The sequence below is a fragment of the Acanthisitta chloris genome, unplaced genomic scaffold (assembly GCF_000695815.1).
Source record: "Acanthisitta chloris isolate BGI_N310 unplaced genomic scaffold, ASM69581v1 scaffold19888, whole genome shotgun sequence".
NCBI lineage: Eukaryota > Metazoa > Chordata > Aves > Passeriformes > Acanthisittidae > Acanthisitta > Acanthisitta chloris.
The window spans coordinates 32,013-51,222 of record NW_008686704.1 but is presented as its reverse complement, the minus strand read 5'-3'; the positions used below and the strand labels follow the sequence as shown (position 1 = coordinate 51,222).

General features: G+C 36.8%; 1 protein-coding gene across 1 annotated transcript in view; it reads right to left on the bottom strand.

The window, feature by feature from the left end:
- The window catches only part of LOC103807555 (gephyrin-like), a gene marked incomplete at both ends in the record, with an annotated part of 59,233 nt that overhangs the window by 8,706 nt on the left and 31,317 nt on the right, over positions 1–19,210 (bottom strand). Inside the window, 2 exons of the mRNA XM_009080287.1 lie at positions 397–463; positions 4,420–4,514. Of these exons, the coding sequence (XP_009078535.1) occupies positions 397–463; positions 4,420–4,514 (162 nt within the window). The remainder of the gene's footprint in view (positions 1–396; positions 464–4,419; positions 4,515–19,210) is intronic.

Here is a 19,210-nt window from a genome sequence, read left to right as displayed (position 1 = left end):
CTGCTGATGTCTAATCTCAGCCATACAGTCAGAATTAAAGCATGAATAAAAACAAAGCATTCACCACCCCTGGAGGTTTTCAAGATGAGACCAGATGTGGCACTTAGTGCCATGGTCTAGTAACGACCGTAGGGTTGGACTCGATTATCTTTGAGGTCTCTTCTAATCTTGTTGATTCTGTGATTCTATGATAAAGCCTAACTTCTCTGTCCAAACTGAGCAAAATGCAGGAAGAACACAAACTCTGATCCCCATATCGAGAAAATTTTAAAATTCCTCAAACTCTTAGAAATTATGTTCCTTCCCCCCCGCTTTGATCAAAATTGGGAATGTTCAGAAGAATGGAAAGTACTCATCATGGCTCCTCACCAGCAGAGCAGTAAGAACACTTCTTACCTGTGACCCTTTCTTGCTACCTGGCAGATTAATTATGAGAGTTTTCCCTCTGATTCCACATACAGGTCTGAAAAGAAAGAAACAGACTGAAATTCTTGCATGCAACTTTTTCCACTGCCAAATAACCCCCAAAGCATTTAAGACAATTTCTATGAATTATCAGATTTTGTAAGCACAATTTCCAATATATTTGCTGATTATGTTTTCATAAAACAACTGAGGAGAAGCTGAGCTGAAAAAAACCCCAAACATGGCTGACTGGGTCTAACCTTTAATTGATAGTATAAACAGTGGCTATATTTCCATCTTTATTTAGATCTGTCTAGCTCCCTTAATTCTATTGTTTACTTGCATCCAATAAATTATTTGATATATTCCCTATTTGATCACACATATGGTTCCTTTGCAATGTAATTGATGGTGTCAAACATCCCTGGCTCAAGTCATGCTTGTTGCATTAATTCAAATATGTCTTTTTTTGTTTAAAAAAGCAATGTAAGAAAAGCAGAAGGGGAAGTAATTCTCAAGTGGAAATTGTACTTAGACAATTCTCATCTAATTCTTTTTTGACAGTCTTTCCTTCCCCCTCAAGAAAAGACAAAACTGAGTCTCAAAGATGGAAGAATTTGTTTTACTTTAGGGAATTCCTTTGGTGTTGATGCAGGGCTGAATTTCAACACCCAAGTGCTGAATGCTTTCTGTTGTTTAGAGCTTGAATCTTCAACATTTTATGTAAATATTTTTAAAGGAAAAATAATTAAAATTTCTGAATTTTGTCTTAAGGTTGTAAAGATTCCACTGTTTATGAAACTATCAGTTAAAAACCCAGGGCTGGGATATAAGGTTAAGAAAAAAGTAAAAGGAGAAAAACAAACCACAAAGATTGGGAGGTTACAGTTCACAGAAAATCTGTAGCAATCTCTTTATCAAACAAAACCAACAAGTGAACATAGAACAGGAAAGAAAATAATTTCTAGTTATGGCATTACCAAAAATTGAGACAAAGGACATGGTTTGTGGAGTAGCCAACTTCCTGGATTTCTTCTTACACAAATAATTCTCCGTGATTAATGTCAATTACTGGAATCATGGCATTTTTTAGCAGGGTATTAAATATTCCCGTGACAGATGTCATAATGCTCACAAGTAAATAGAACATTTTTGTGCCACAAAATGAACTTTTGATATCACAGTCAAGTTAGACTGAAGAGGTCTTGTTTTCAACTGGAAGTTTGAACACCGCCTGGCATCTAGCCTCTGCTTTCTCATATTCACTTCTTTAACACTATGTACCCTCAGTTAAGAAAGATTTACAGGTAGCTGAGGAATGCTCTACTGCAGCACAAAGATGAAGAGCCTGAGCTAAAGCAAAGTGTCCATTTACTCTTGTTGCAGTAGACAAGTTTTACAGAGTACAAACTCACTCTATCAAATCCCATACACGGGTTACAGTTTATGACATACTCAAAACAAAGGAAATAGGACTTGTCCAGAAAGGAGTAAAAATGAATGGTGGAATTGTGTTTGGCAGATAGCTCCTTTAATAGTCTTCCACTTGGCTCTTTAAATAATTTTTAACATTATAAACCAAATGACCAGTACAATGAACCAGTAATAAAAAAAGGACTAAACCAGCAGCCTTTCTCATGAAAACTACAAGTTTTCAGCTGCCAGGAACCAGATCTAGTGGCTCAAGAAAGAAATGGAGCTGCCAAAAATTTCTCAAGAGAGAACGTAAAAGTAAGGAAAAGTACCTAAGAACTGCTTGGCTTGCAAAAAGTACTCTGTGTGCTCACAACAAAAGCATACTAAATGTGCATGCATTCTGTGTACTTTGAGAAATAAATTAATGATATTCCTTCAAATGTAGAACAGTTGAGGTGGATGATGTGGATCTCATATAATTCTCAGCCTTGTGATGCAGTGGACGGAAATTTTAAGAAAAACTAAAGAAGCCTGAGAAAAAAAGAATACAAATAGAAACAAGAGAACGGAAAGAAAACCTGGATGTGGGAGAAAAGAAATGCAGGTCTGATGCACAAGCAGGAATTGAAGAACTCCTCCTTGGGAGAAAAACCCATGATCTTCCTGGGAAGAAAATATACTAGTAAAAGGCGAATAAATGGACAAGGGAACACAGAGAGTGTTTTTTAAAGTCCTCATAAAGACTGGCACGGCACAGGGACTTGACAGGCAAGGAATCAGGTGAAGGGAAGAGATAATTTTGGGATAAGGACAGTTTCAGAAGGTCACGGAGAAGAAACTGAAATAATTTCAGGAAACACATTAAAAGGTCTACGACACTCTAAGACACTCTCTGTTGGATCCTGGGTCTGAACGTGAACTGAGAATGGGAGTGTCACTGCCCCTCATTAGCATTAACTATCTCTGAACCCAGCCTACAAAATAATTTCCCAATGCTGGCCCATAGGCAGGAAGAGAGCCTGTAACTTGTAAGAATTTTTAAAAGTTAATGTGATAAAATTCAAGACTGATCTAAAATTTCCAGATCTGCAGGTGATTTATAGAAGTGTCCTCTTAAAGTTGCATTTTTTGGTTTTTTTTGAAAAGTCAAATAAATTACATGTAAAATTACCCACCAAGAATTCATTTCAAAATGAAGTCAGTGAGAGAAAAGTTTAATGTTAAATACTTTGAAAAATTAGAATCTACATTTCTCAAACTGTATACCTAAAATTAGTAGTAAGTTTTTGACCTCTCTTAATGTGTGCCTGAGTTTGCATTGTAAGAGGGGATTACAAACCTACCACAATTTGCAGAAAATATATGAAAATATACTAAAAATTTGTATCTTCAAATAACAATTGATGTAAAAAAAATCCCAGAGAAAGCGAACCTGCATTTAGAGAGGATTCTGAATATAGAGCACCAATATCCATATAATATTACACATAGGACAATAATAAGAAAAGTTTGTTTCCCCCATCTTCAGCATTTGCAGAAGAATTCTACAAAAATTGCAATCATAATCTACATGTGAATTCATGCAGAACTGAGACCGCAGAAGAAACCATAATATTGTAATTTTGTGTACTTAACTTTATGATCTGTTATAAAAATAATGGCCTTTTGCATGCTGATTGCTTTTAGGCCTGTTCACTGGAAATTTTTTAAGGCCCAAGAGTATTGCATGCATCATCTTTGCAATGTTGTCTTTCATCATTGCAATTAATTACTACTGAAAGTGGCTGTAGTTTAAGGGCCATTTTCTGTGTATATGTACAGAAGAATCAGGATGCAATCCAGCATTTTGGTTCTACTACCATTACAACACCCTTTCAGCCACCATTCTTTATTTCTTATATACTTATTTTCTTGTTATACCCTCATTATATGAGAAATCAAAAACCTGTAACAGCCATTGTTTTTAAATTACCTTGAAATAAGGTACAAGTACAAATTAACCTATGAAAGGTATTGATATTACTGTCTATCATAGGTAAAATGAGGCAAATTGACTGAATTCCAGAAAAAAAAACAGAGTAAGAGATGTCACTGATAAAAACTGAAACAACAGAGATGCAGTTACTAATTACATATTAGGAAATACTCAGTTTAAGCATGGGATAAAATACCATTTAACTTCTTGAGAGAGATGTTGCTGATACTAGAATAAATGCAATATCAAAACAATACATTTATCTCTATTAAAGGTGGTGTATTTTTGCCAAAGTATTTCAGTGCTTGATGAACAGAAGAATCGTTCACTCAGCATCAAAATGCTATGCCTCTAGAATGAAAAGACAACTATTTAACAGTGTGCATCAATGTTACAAATAACCTAGCACAGAAAATACAGGAGGATACAGTGTCTAATAGAGACAACAAAGGGAATTAAATAAGAATGCAATTATAATTCTTGGAATTGGGCCACTTCTCTGAATCTAAGACTTTTAGTCTTGATAACAATGGTAATCTTCAGTAATTTCTGCATAGTCATTGGATGACAATGTGCATTTCTAAGGAAAGAGTTCATCTTACATTTTGAAGGAATCGTCTTACCTAGAGAGCATGCCCAGAGGAGTAACATTAAGTGATCCCATCAGCATTGCCAGGGCCATCCCTGGGGCTTCTCGCTCTATTACTTCTTTAGTGGCCTGCAATCAAAGATTAAATAGCAAAGTGAGTGATAAAGTCTAGGGACAAGAAAAATATGAAATCAGCTAAAAATTGGGTAAGAATATGTCCTTGTTTTTTTCTGCCAAGAAATGTTGTTGCTAAATTCTCAACACTGAAATACGTTAAATAACTTTCTCATGGTTGTATGGAAAGACAAGGAGTTGGGAAGAAGGACTGTTAGCTGCACTGTGAAGACTCCTACAGAAAACTATAAAAGTCAGGACTCTATAAATAAAGAAACTGTTAACCAACACTACAGAAATAACAATTGCCTCAAACAGAAAGGAAAAAAATGTTTGAGAATAAGCAAAGAAAAGACCAAATGTAACTGCCTTCTGTTCCTCATCAATCTCGTGCATTTTCATGTTGAGATTTTCCCAGGCATGAGAAGGGTGATTCAGCCTGCACAGAAGACAGAAAAAAAAGTTTGCAAAGGGAAGCCCATGTAGCAGGCAGGCAGGAAAAGAGTAAAATGGTAATGATCATGGCCAGAGGCTGAGGCCTTCCCTTTTGATCATGTCAGCAAAACAGCAGTTCCAAACAGGCTGATGGCTTTTATTCACAAGCAGTCCATATGCAGTGGGCATTGAGAAGTCTGGGAGCAGAGTCTGAAAATTCTTGCCTTTTTAGTCCTTTTTCCACACAAGGAATCAGATGGAAAATCATGCGCAACCTTCTGTCCTTACTTGTTAACACAAATTTTCTCAAACACACAATCCGTCCCATCTCCCAACCTCTAACTTTAGCTAGGGCACACCACTTTAAAGAGAGGTTACAGTCCTACCCTCACTTCGTTTTCCCCACAGTAGTTGCTGTTCATTGGATCATATTGTTTCATGTTCTGAAACAAGATTCTAATTTACTTGACACAACTCTTAGCAATGGTCATAAAACTGTGAAATCCATGGTAAAACATCTAGCCAAACTCCAATGCTTTGATTGTACAACTATCAAAACAGAAATAGAAAAGGACATCTTAAATATAAGGACACTGAATAAGCTAAATCTTCTTGGCAATTTGATATAGCAAAATAATACAATGAAAAAAACCCAGACAAATTAATTTGTGGGAAAGATTAAATTATAAATCACATCCTTGCATTTTTGTAAGCTCTTAGTTGACAAATATAAAAACACAGTCCTAGGGAAGGAAAATGAAACAATTAACTCAATGCTATCCCTATAAGAAAGATCAAGGAGTCCTATACTAGTTATACAGTTAAAACACTTACAGGAAACAATAAATAGAACAGGTATCTGGAGACTACAGATATTCAGGAGACCATATTTTCAACACTGCCACTATAATTTAACATGTTTTAAAGGAATTTGTCAGTATCAGAAGACATCAGACACAGATACAACATAAATCTTCATGTATTTTAGTAATAAGCAAACTGGTTATGTGCTCAGTTGTGGGAAGCCAAAAATTTGGTTTAATTCAGTAGCTGAAACCAGTCTCTTTTATTTGAAACACAGCATGTTGGTATTAGTACCTGCCATCCTGTACCCAGAAACAGAAAAGCATATAAATATAACCCAGTGACTGTGTTTCTGCACAGGAAATGAGAAGAAGTGAGCTTTGAATGATGTAGACAAAACTAAAACCTCTACATGGAGGGAGATTATATTAAGATACCTGCTGAGGTATTAAATTATCAATCACATAAAAAATTCTTAAGACTATCCATAGACCTTATTATTTTCATAATATAGAAGAAAAAGGTATTGCAATGGTGAAGAGATGCTTTGCTGACAATGAAAAAGTTGGTGAAACACATAATTCTCTGTGTGTGCATACATAGCAAGTCTATATCTATGACTTTTACTTTCAGCTAATACCATGCTTCAAAGCTATTCAAAGTGCATTTTGAGATTTATTTTTTGCCCTTGAGCACAGTGACACTTTGAAGATATCATTAGTTAAAATTCTAAACAGGCTTAAAAGGTAGTACAAGATGCAAGAGTTCCATAAACAATGATCCTGCAGCTCAGGGAGTTCCTCAATGAAATTCAAGTCCATTCTCCAACTTCACAAGAAAAATGACCTTCACAAAATGTCACTGCTAGCAGGCAATGTGATTATTAAAAATGTATAGACTAAGCAACAAAATCTGAAAGGGCAGAAAGTCCAAACAGCAGTACAGTCTTCAACAGAAGTTTCTAAAAATACTTGTTTCAAAAAAATGTATGCTTACATTTATTACTACAGGCAGAGACCTCTGCAAAAGAGAATGCTTTTGGTTTTTATATTTGAAGCCTGACTGGATGGATGCAACCAAAAAAGGCTGCTGCTAAGTAAACCACTTTTACAGTGACATCTGCTCTTGAAATCAGACATTGGATAGTCAAATAACATGCCTTAAAATGTGCGGCGTACAGAAACTGAAATCACCATCACACTGGGAAGCATGTTCTGTATCAGCTATGCATACATGAATGAAATCAGCAGTGATGCAATGATTTGCAGATACTTTGTGGCTATCTGTAACAACTCTTTGTTTCACCTAACCAGGTACCAAAGTGCTGGTGGCCAGGTTTTCTAATACTTCTTTCTGGTTTGAAGGGAGAGTAGATGACAAACCTAGATGTTCATCTGTGTCCAGTTCAGGAGTTACCTGTCTGGTACCAACATCTGCCTGCATGGAAACTATTAAGGAATTAGTGACTCAGCACCTTCACATTTTACCAGTACTCTAGCAAGGCTAAAATAAGACTCTTCAACCTTGTTTCATGGGCAATATTATTGTTGGTAGTTTCACCATCCACCAGCTGCTGCCTGCTGCAGGGGGCCATAGTATTGGCACAGAATGAATCACAGATCAAGGCTGTTGCCCCTGGCTCTCTTACAACAGTGATGATGACACTGTTGAGCAAAAGTAGGAAAAAAGAATGGTATTCAGAGCTCTCACACTGATGCCTTAATCAGGACTGAAGCTATACACTGATTCCCAAACCTGAGGCTAACTATACAAAAAGTAAGTGGAAAATACTGGAGTAAAATTGCATAAAATACTAAAATAACAGCAATGAAGTTTTGCCAGTTTCTCGTGCATAAGGTGGTAGTGCAAAGAAGATAGATGCATACAAGAGGAAGGTGGAAGAGAAGGTTTCCACAGACACAAAAGTACTTGAAGGTAATACAAGAGTTCAGGAGAGACACAGGAAGTCCAGTTTGGAGGTTGCAAAGAAAGGCAAGTTCTGTAGTTTAGATGAGAGAAGGGAACATGGGAAGAAGAAAACTAAAGTGAAAAGGCAGAATTGCAGAGAGGAAGTCCAAGCAGCAGGGTTGTCAGAAGGGCAGAAATGAGAGTAAAGTGAGGGCAAATGAATGAAGTGAGCAGCATGGAAAATAGCAGGGTGGGGCTGTAACCAGATGATTTTTAAAGGTCCCTTTCAACCCATTCCACAGTTCTACAAAATACGACTGCACAAGGTGGCTTGGACAGACAATACACGAGGGAAAAACTCAGGAGAAGCAAAAAGAAAGACAGGACTTGACAGAACTGTCAGGCTGTGGGGAAACCACAGAGAGAGACAATGGGGCTGAAATAAAATACTAGTTTCTACTCCAGAGAGGAGAAGTAGGGACAGACAATTTAATTATTTAGGATTTACTAACAATGTCTATGAGAGCAGTACTTCTTATATTTAATTGCTATATAACTAAATGCAATTGCTTTTAAAGCACATTTTTGATTGTTTACAAAGTGTCTTTTTATTGGAGTTAGGGCATTATGTTCCCAAACCAACTGATGTATTTTTGGATATCTTTGACGTAGTTGCAGTTGCTTAACAGATGGCTCACTGCCAATTGGTTTCACAGAGTTCTCTGCTGCTTCACTGCCTTTCTCTGCCTCCAAAAAAATTCAGTTAGTTCAGTTCCTAACCTGTGGAAGCCCTCCCAAGCAGTTTTGGAGGATATACCCACTACAGACTGATTTAATTAAAAGACCTAGAATTACTCTTCTTGAAACGTACAGAAATTCCTTATCTTTGTCTTTTGTGTATTAAGCATAGCAAAGTTGAACCTCAATAGTAAATAATGATCTGAGACATTTCATATACTCTTCAGCAGGTTTTGGACAGTAACATAGTTTTATCTCTTCAACTAAAATGCAAATATGAGACTCAGAAAACATGAAAATTCAATTAAATTGACAGAGACTGCCTCTGTGGAAAATATTATTTCTGTTGAAAAAATTAAAATCTATTACTCTGCATAGCATATAATAAAGTTTTATATACAAATTAATGGACAAATTTGCAGATAATTTATGCTTAACAGACTACAGAATTAGCATTGACAATATTTTATGATCTATTTGAGCTTTCCACTGAAAGGTGAAGTCTTGAAAGGGCTTAACCAAAGAAATACCTATATACCCTCTGCAACAGAGCTCACAGACAACAGTGAAACCTCAGAAGAGTGGAGAAATAACTAGAGAAACCGATCAGTCAAATATGGAACAAAAAAATGTTCGTGACATCTGTCAACCAGCTGTATAAGAAGTGTATACTCTAGGAATAAATACTGCATCTCTCAGCCTGGAGATGAGATGCCTTCTTCAAGGTTATTCAGTACACCTCTGCCAGAGACAACACACAAACTGGTAATTTTTATTTGCTAGTCAGCTATTATCATCTACTTCTCTTATTTTACAGGGGAGAAAATAGAGCTTACATGGAGCTAGATTGATCAGAGCTTCTCGCTTAAAAAACACTTAACTATTTCTCCTCTTGGTACAATAAGAAATATAGGTTTCAGCAGTTGGTTTCTTTCAAGACACTGAAAGGTTTTTGGATTAGGATCAGCTTTGAGTCAATTCATTCTCACAATCATTCTGTCTTCTTGAATTTTTCCTATTCCCTGCCACCAATAACCTGTGTGATAATATTCTGTGCCTTTTTTTTATGCATGGAAGGCTTCATGGGAACTGTGTTCTTTGATGTTTTCCCAAATTCCCAAATTCGTTTCTTTGGCTAATTGCTCAGTTAATTTGACAAATTGATAAAACTGATCACATATGCTACTGCTGCAAAACAATGCAAATCAAGCAGGTGTGTAAAAGTCTCTCAACTTGTCCTCAAAGTTAACAATCTTCTAACAATACAGAGGGCCTAACACTTCTTTGGGGTGTTGCAGTAAGAGATGCACCATGCAATGGCTGTGCTCCAGATATATGCAATTACATTTATCATTGACTTCACAGTGTCAAATTAGACAACCAAGAGGGCAATGAATAGGTGCTTCTAGACAGGGTGGATCTCAAAAGTAGGTTTGCTGTCATACTAGAGCTTTTAACAGATTCATACCCACACCAATGAACAACACGCACCTTAAAAATAATAGCCTGAAAGTCATAATTTCCTACAGCAATAAGTTATCCATTAAAGCTAATGATGTGGGTCTGTAAAAACCCATCATTAGTTTTATAGTCCCAGAGTAGTGGAGAATAACTGATGTAAGGCTAAAGTAAGGAGCAACCACTGGGCTCACAGGATGGACTGGTGGTGGCTAGGCAGACATCAGGTCAATGCTGATCCTGATGTGCTTGTTTATTCCTCCTCATGAAGTGACCATCCAGCTTCTATCCATTTTACTGTACAGTAAGAAACTCAGTATGAGACTGGCGAGTCCCCATTTTGACGTTCCTGTTGGGCATTTTTGATGTTAAATGTGGCTATCTATGTCACACACATATAGGCACATACTGAGAGCCCTCTCAGGCTTTTATAGAATTTTTTTTACATAAAATAAAACATGTCTAATCATATTAGGGTGGTTTACTCTACTGTATTTCCCTCTTATCAATAGTGAGCTTGGTGAATACTCCTCCAATAACTGACCTAATTCCATGTTCTTTTTCCTTTTTTTCTTCTCCCAACTCAAATTTACAAACAGTCAAAGGTGAATGAAACCCTGATGAATGTAGCCAATTAAAAATGAATTTTACCAACTAGTATATCTAAATATACCAATAACGCATTTCCACTGACAATAATTCTGCAGCACAAGAATACTGATTTGCAGTTTGCTTGCACTCTCAGCATATTTGCAGTGATTCTGCTGCCACGAAGAATCTAAACATCACAGAATGACCCTACAAAATTTATCTGGGTGAGGAACAAAAAAGTCACAGCGTTAACTGCTGTTAGATTAAATACAGACTCTGTTTTCCCTATTTCTCCCAATATCCCAATATCCATGACTCCCTCTGCCTGCAAACTGCTCCCTTTGAATTCCCTCACTCCCTTCACTGGAATCAATCGTACCATTTATTGCAGCCTAATGTCTATGGCATGAGACTCAGACACCAGCAGCTATGTTCTCCTTCTTTATAAACCAGTATCAGCAAATAACTCACTACAATTCCACTGTGTATATGACCATAAAGAGCAACTGGCTGGTGAGGTACCTCTGACAATACTCAATGACTTACCCATGACCAAGCCATGAATATATTTAATTCTTAATAGTTGGACTACAGCGATACTTATTTTTGTAAACAAATAATTATCTAAGTGTATATTAGTTATCAAAGTCTTAGTATTTAACGCAACTTTTGTTAAAAGACCTTGCTTTCTTCAACTGAAATCAAACCAATTAAAATATTTACTTAATGACTCCAGTTCTTTTTTTACTTACAGCTTGAAAAACATTTGGGGAAAGATGCTTCATATTTTCTACACAATAAAGAAGCTGAAGATTTAAGTCAACATACTAGAAAAAGCAACACTGTGGAATTTGTAAATTGTTCCTGCACTTCAGCAGATTTGTATCCAGGTTTTGAGCTAAACCTGGTCGTGTTTGATTTATGTAAACTTCCTAGATCATTGACTTGCCTGCCCCATTCGTGTACTTGAAATGTTAAAGAAATTGATGTATCTGGGGAACAAACCATGTGTATTTTCTAAATATCACTTCTAATGTGTATATTAAGTGTTAATAATATTTTTTTATTCCTGCTAAATGAAGTTTTACGATAGTAAATAAGTTTGAAATATTTATGCCGTACAAACTGATCTTAAGTTTATGATACTGCCTACACCCACAGCTTGTCATAAACCTGCTAGATCACTCTTAGTAACCGTTAAGGAAACAAAGAAGTCACTAAATGTTTTCCTGCAGTATAAGTAATGCATTTAGGCTCTATGAAGCTGTACACCGCCCACCAGACGCAGTAAGTTACAGCTGTCTAATAGTGTGTGTTAAGCCAGTGTCAAAAGGCAGAGTATTGCAATGGTGGAGAGGTTAGGACTGGCTTGTTTCAAACAACAGCTGGAAACAAGCCACTGCACTTTGTACAAAGAACCCAACTTCATTTATCAGTCCTCGTTTTCATGTGCAAACTGCTGCGCTTCCCACTTCAACTCCACTTCGTGCAAGAATAAATTCCTTCTCAGTAAAAGTAGTACTGATGAAGACCTCTTGGTAAAGGTAGCAACACCACTCTATTAGAGAAACACTGTTAAAATTTTATCTCTTAATAATTAATATTCTTATAACTGAGTTTTCCCTCAGTTACTTCAAACTGCTTTCTGTTCAATAGAAAATGCAAAAAATCTAACAAATCCAGCCCAACTTTTACAAAATTCTTAAAAATGCAAAGAAAAGGATCAATACCTGAGAAATGAAATTTTTTTTTCTCTGCAAATCACAGAATCATGCAGCAGAAATGAGAGATATAAATATGGGTGTCTACATTATGTCAGTAATAATTCTACATGAATGAACTGGCAATGTAATGAGCTTTAATAGGGAGCACTGTCTCATTAAAAAAATACCCTCTGCATTATGTGTACTATCTTCTAGACTATATATCTATACCTAAGTGGAGTCAGGGTAAAGTTTGCTTCATTTCAAAACCAATGCTGAACTTTGATTCATCTATACAGGGGAGGGTGTATGCGTGGGTCAGGGCAGTATATTAAGCAGTGAAGTCTAGAACTACTTAAGAGAAACAAATTTGTGCCTTTCACTTCGTTGTATTAGTATCTCAGGAAAAGAAAAGGCATTATTCCTTAGAGATCTGCATCAATACACATAAAGAATGAGGCCATCACATAGACACATACACTGCTTTGTCTTAAGAGAGTCTCTTGGGCAGTGAAAGAAGCAAAAGTTTTTCTTTGCAATTTCACTCCTATAAATAAATAATCTGGCAATGCTTTAGTTCTAGCACATTTGCTATTGAAATTGAGATCTGCAACTCTTTTGAGGATATTGTCTGTTAGTTCCTACAATTTGCTACCTTCTGCCAAGAACAAATATTGCATGTAAAATATTTGTGCTTCTGAAACTGAAGTCAGTTTCTGCCACAGGTAAAGTAGGTCCTCCAAGCTATTTCAGATTTTAAATCATCAATGTTGAAGATTAAAAAAACCTCAAACCTTCCTAAAATACACCTTCTACCCTGCAAAGGATGGACTAATGAGTGATGGTTTTTCAAGAAGATACTGCAGCAACACAAGCATGACAAAAAGTGCTTTACTTTCTCTTAAGAGTCTCTTCCAAAGTATCTTTATTCCCTAAGTAAATGATTAACTCTCTAATAACAGCAGCTTTAAAATACTTCTGCCATAACCTAAAAATTCATAGAAAAGATACTTTTGTGACATCTAGTGATGTAACTCGTGTTCAGAGTTTTAACAGTTGCCAGTTTTGGCACTCATGAATGATGCTTTCATTGGAACTGAACAACTGAACAGGTTTTGAAAGCCAAAGTGACCTACTGTACATTCTGTCAAACAATTTCCTATACAGGATTATTTAACTTCTGGCATAAGTCACATTTTTTCCCTCCAAAATTCTCATGGAAAGAATTGAATGAAAAGGTTTCTCAAAGAGAAGATGGAAAGTACTTTGTTGAGATTGCTGTGGCACAGAGCTTTGAAATGGAAGACAGTAGAATTCCTGATCTATACTGAGTGAGGAGTATTAAATATAGAAAGTTTACCTTTCCCTCTGGAATTTGGGTTTACTATTTAATTAATAGTTCACAATACTTAATAGCAATAGTTAACAATATTAAAAATATAGAGTATATTCCCTTTATTACACTGTTCCTAAGATGTCTTCTATCCACATTTCTAAGCCACCAGTTTCTCCCAGTTTTAGAAGATGTAGCATTAACCTTCCCGCACTACGTAAAACCAGGTCGATCGTTTATTAACGTTACTCAGCTGTGACAGAACAATGCTTTCCTAGTAATAGTTTTGCATTGTATAGACAAATTCTGCTGCTTTACTTCCTAACTGCCCAACTCTTCATTTCAAAACCCTGATGTTCTTATAACATACACACCTTTCCATTAACACAGATATAGCAACACAGGTATAGAGGCACCTCCCCTCACATATACTTCTGCTGTGCTTGAAGCAGCAGACCATGTTGTGCAGAAAGATCTTTTTGCTTTTAATAAAATTCACTCTATGTCCAAACTTTTACAGGAAATTGACTTATACTAGCAGTGCGTAAGTGGATCACTGAGAAAACGGGGGTAGCTTTTAAGAACTGGCAAGGCAAAAGAGATTCTTAGATAGGCACAGTAAACGAGTTTTCTTGCTCTGTATACTCAAAATGTACACAGGACTGGATTCTTGCAATGAATGCTAAGCACCTCACTACTATGGCATGTGTTCACACTCAGTGTACAGCAACTACAAACATATCTCTAAGCAGATTAACTCAAGTAAAAAATCAGACGGCTGTATTTCTGTATAAAATATATGGGTGATAGAAGACTATAATTGAGAATAACATAGAAAGCAGATGCATCTAAGGCTAGCTGCCCAATAGTATTTACATGATTAAACAAATTAAATATTTTAAAAAATATTTTAAAAAAACTAACAAGGAAAAGAAACAAATACACAGAATATTTCTGGGAAAAATATTAGAATGTCTCAGTCTAATATTAGACTGTTTCAGTCTATTATTTTCTCTTCCATTTTCTAGTCTTAACAATGTCAAAGTTATAGGCGAGAATTTAGTTAGAATTTGGTTAATTGAGAAAAACACAATTCCAGCTAGGTTAGAATCTTTACAGATGGATTCCATCTCTATTTTAAGGATTGTTATCCTCAAAAAAGTCAAAAGAAAACTCCACTGTTACGGACTCCCTCTTGCCTGCAAAGAGTGATGATGAGTTAATAGTAGCTTCTCATTAAGATGCTGCAGGAAAAAAAATCCCTAGGAGACAAACACATCTAAAAGAACTTGGTGTCCTTCTCAGTTGTTCTCATTCCAGGAATGACCAATGTTGACCAGCAGAAATTAGTAAAACACGCATGAATTGCAGACGAGTATGAAAGAGATCATAGTGTTAGACCTTGCTGTTCATGGATTAATTCCATACACCACTGGATACATAAGCATTATTTGGTTTCAAAGGAAGAACTGACCATCTTGTAGTAGGAAGTGGCAATAACCCAATCACTTCTCACTCTTGAAAAGGGAGCTACAGCCCAAAAAAAAATATGGTGGCAATGTGTTTTATTCAGCTTTGAAATCTGCAAAATCTGCCACTTGAGTCATGTATGTGATTGCAACTCTACACAAAATAAAGCTTATTTCCTACTCATTCAGTCTATCTGAAAAAAGGTTACAAGAAATAAGTCTAATAAAGGTGTATAAATATTTCCTGAAAGCAAACAGCAAGGGTGGAAAAGACTATTTAGTGTTGCTATGATGTTCTATGAGTGCAGTAAAGGCTGAATCCTACAAAAGTTTAGGTGCAGTCTCAGATAAAATTTCCAAACCATGATGTAAATCTGATTTCATCAAACTCCCAAAGGAAGTGAAAGAAGCTCCAGAAAAATCACGGAATAGTTTGAGTTGGAAGGGACCTTTTAAGGCCATCTAGTCCAACCTCTCTGTAATAAGCAAGATCAAGTTGCTCAGCGCCCCATCCAACCTGTTCTTGCACACTTCCAGGAATGAGGCACCCACAGCTTCTCCACACAACCTGTAACAGTGCCTCACAACCCTCACAGTAAGGAATTTCTTCCTAGTATCTAAATTGACCCTTCTTCAGTTTACTATCCTTCCCCCTTGTCCTATTGCATCAGGCCCCGCTAAAAAGTTGGTTCCCATCTTTTTTATAGTCCCCTTTTAATTACTCAAAGGCTGCAATAAGGCCTTCCTGGAGCTTTCTCTTCTTCATACTCAATCTAAAACCAGTCTGGGCAAAGCAACAGCAAATGTACTGGGGGGGGGGAACAATTCTGCAACAGTCACCGATACATGACTTTGCCTATTCATCTGTAGGAATAAGGCCTAAATCCATTAGATATACCATGAGATATGTGGCAAAGGGATTAACATGGGCATGCTGGCCTGCTAATGGGGGTGCAACCCCCCTCATTTACATACAAAGTGCCTGCCCCCGCCACCATTTATGATTGCTGCAACAGGATATTTGACTACAATCACACCTCCACTTCTCCAGAAAGTATAAATTTGGCATTTGAAATTCCCTTTAGCAGAGGATGAGAATACAAACCCATTTTGCAGACAAGTCAATAGGCTTGCTCCTCTCTCCTCCCTAAAGCTGGGACACCTCTTTGTAAGATTTGTACCTCTCACTGAATAGGAACACACATGGAAAGACATATATAGCACTATATACTTACACTTTTTAGATCTAGAGCATTTATCATCCTCAATCCAACAAAAATCTATAACCTGTTGCTTCTGTGAACTATGATATTTGTTAACCTGTGCTCATGAAACTTCTTGTTGCACATGGCAAGACTTACAGTGCTGAATTGGTTGCAATCAGAAATAAGCTGACTGCACCCTCTCATCTCTGGGGACCAGCTGGAAAGCAAGGGAATTGATTTTCTTCCAAATTTCTATACTCTTAATGCAACATCATCTTCTCACTTTTCCAACAAAAACTATTTACCCACAAAGTAAAGAGGTAACTGTAGAGAGACACTGGAACTTACTCAGTATCAATATACATTCAGCAAATTGTTAGCATGAGTTGCAACAGCAAAAGCCTTTGTCAATGATGACAATGCATGAACCAAAAGGCATATATGTTCTTGAGCATGATATGTACCATCTAAGGCATTCTTGTCTAAAATTAGCCAAATAAATTTTTCAAACGGAATCCAGAAGCAACATACAGACATAATAAAATCTGAATTCCAAGTTGATATAAGTCACTGTCAGGCAGATTATTCTTAAAAGAATGGAAAACTTCAAATGAAACTGAAAGCAGTGATTAAGTGGATTGGGCAATGGAACACCTTCTGGAAATCCCAAGGGTAGGAAAATAATTATATACCTGACCTTCTGATTTGAGTGTAAAAAAACCTGTATTAGTTAGGAATTTGTTTTCACTACTGAAACAACTGAAGAAATTAGCTGCTACCATCAGAAAGGATACCTTTTATATCTAATTTGAATCTCTCCTGTCTCATCTTAAGGTCATTTCTTCTGTAGGCATGGTAGAAGAGACCAGCCTCCATCTCACTCCAACCTTCTTTCAGGTAGTTGCAGAGAGTGATAAGGTCACTCCTGGGCCTCCCCTTCTTGAGGCTAAACAAACTCAGCTCCATAACTTGATCACTTCAAATGGAAAACTGATTTATCTTGATACGGTACAATGAAATCGCCTGAGAAAGCACTGCATCAATTCTGTGGTAGGTGCAATTTTCAACCAAGAATATTCCACGCATTCAAGAAAAAGCAGTTTATTTATTTTCTCTAGTTTCTGATGCTTTTCTGCATTTAAACTTTATGCAATGTCAATAGTACAAAAAAAAACCCCACCATTTTTTCTGAGGTAATATTAATTAAAAAACCAACGATATTAAAAATAACTAAAATGGCACATGAAAGAAATTACTTATGGTTCTTGGGACAAGAAGTGATTTCTAGCAGCGCCTTGCAGCCCTGCAGTGCTAGAGTGGATATTCCTCCTTCATTCCAGCACCTGATACACTTCTCAAACAGCCTAGGGAAGCAGCAAGGTAACACTGGGAGCTAAACCTTGGAGAAAGAGATTTGCCACTGAGATTTATTCTTGTCACCACACCCTTAAACAGCATGAAGCTGGTGGGAAGTGAGAGACTGCCAGCCTAGCGTCTTTAAGAGTTTGTGAAGCTGTGAAAAAATATGCTTGGAGAAGCAAGAAAGGGTTGGACAGGCTGAGAAGAGAGAGGACAGGAGAGCCTAGGAAACGGTAAAGGAGTAAAGCTGGACATTCACATCCTCTGGTTCCTTGGAGCAGAATACAACTTTAATATTTTCCAGATGTTAATTTGAAAACTGGGAGAAGTGTCCTAGTAGCTCTTACTCAGAACACTGTCAGTTGTCCTGGGAGACATCCTCCAAAGCAGCAAGCTGGTGTTGGGAGTATGGGAACAAGATGCTCTCCCACAGTGTCTCTGATTCCACACCTGGTCTTGCAGTGGTAAGAGAGGCTCCTGATGCAAGGGATGCTGCCCTGCCTCTACACTTAGAGACATAATTTCATATATTTAAGGTACATCTAAAAGTATATAATGAGAGATTAGAATTTCAGGTTAAAAGAATATTACATAAAATTTATTTAAGTGTATGAAGAATTTCCTATGGAATTATGATAGGGCTCATTATGACAGAATATTTTCTCCAGTTCCTAGTTGGTACTGGACTCAAAAGCATAAGTAAACCCACAAACACTCATAATATAAGCTAGAAACTGTGGCAAAGCTAGGAAAAGAGAGGTCAAGTTAGTTGAATTAAAAGAAGAGGCAGGAAATCCTGCTTCTTATTCTAAGACGTGACAATTATTTTTTCCCTTATTACGAACCTTACAGGCATTCTTGTTCTCCTTGTTCTTAATCTGTGAGAGAGTGGCAATAGTTTTTGGTAAACTGGCAATTGACTGTTCTCCCAGTACAGAAAGAGGAGGAAGCTTCAAGTAGGACACACCGTGGTTTGGCAATACTGTATTGATCCAATGGCTTTTTTAGATCAGCTGCAACCCCATTTTAAATTAAGAGGTCTGTAAAATTTCTTATCCAGCTCCTCTGATCCACTATGTTTAATGAACACAGCTCTACAATCTTTCTGAGCCTCAGAAACATATTGTTTCCCCTCACTCCATTATTACCTACCGTCCATGGATTCTGAGAATTACCATAGGTAATATTAGCATTGTAGTACTTAATTACTATGGAATTTAACACTGAATACAGTATTACTGAACAGCAATACACCTATCAAATAAAGTGATGGAAGCAAAGATTGAATACAATTAATTTTGGTTTGGATTTGGTTTCTTTTTTTCATAAGGTGGGAAAGGGTTTTGAGCAGTTCTATCAAAAAGCTGAATATTGGTACGGAGATCAGTTTTTGGCTGGTATGTTAAACTGAATCAGATCATGAAGGTACCAGACAATAATTTTTCCCCATTCCTTACAATTTTTCTTAATCTTTTCAGACTGGTGCATATTTAGAAATAAAATCTAGGCAGATGGGCAGGACAATATGATAGAAACGCCAGGCATAAAAGCAGGTGGACAGGATAGCAAAAGTGCAAGTATCAGTGAGTAAGCAGACTCAAAGAGCAGCAAGGGGACACTAACAGGTGAAAAGGCAGGAAGAAAATGCCAAACATTCAGCAAGTTGCTAAAGCACTACCAGTCAGCAGGTGTACCAAGCAGCAGAAGA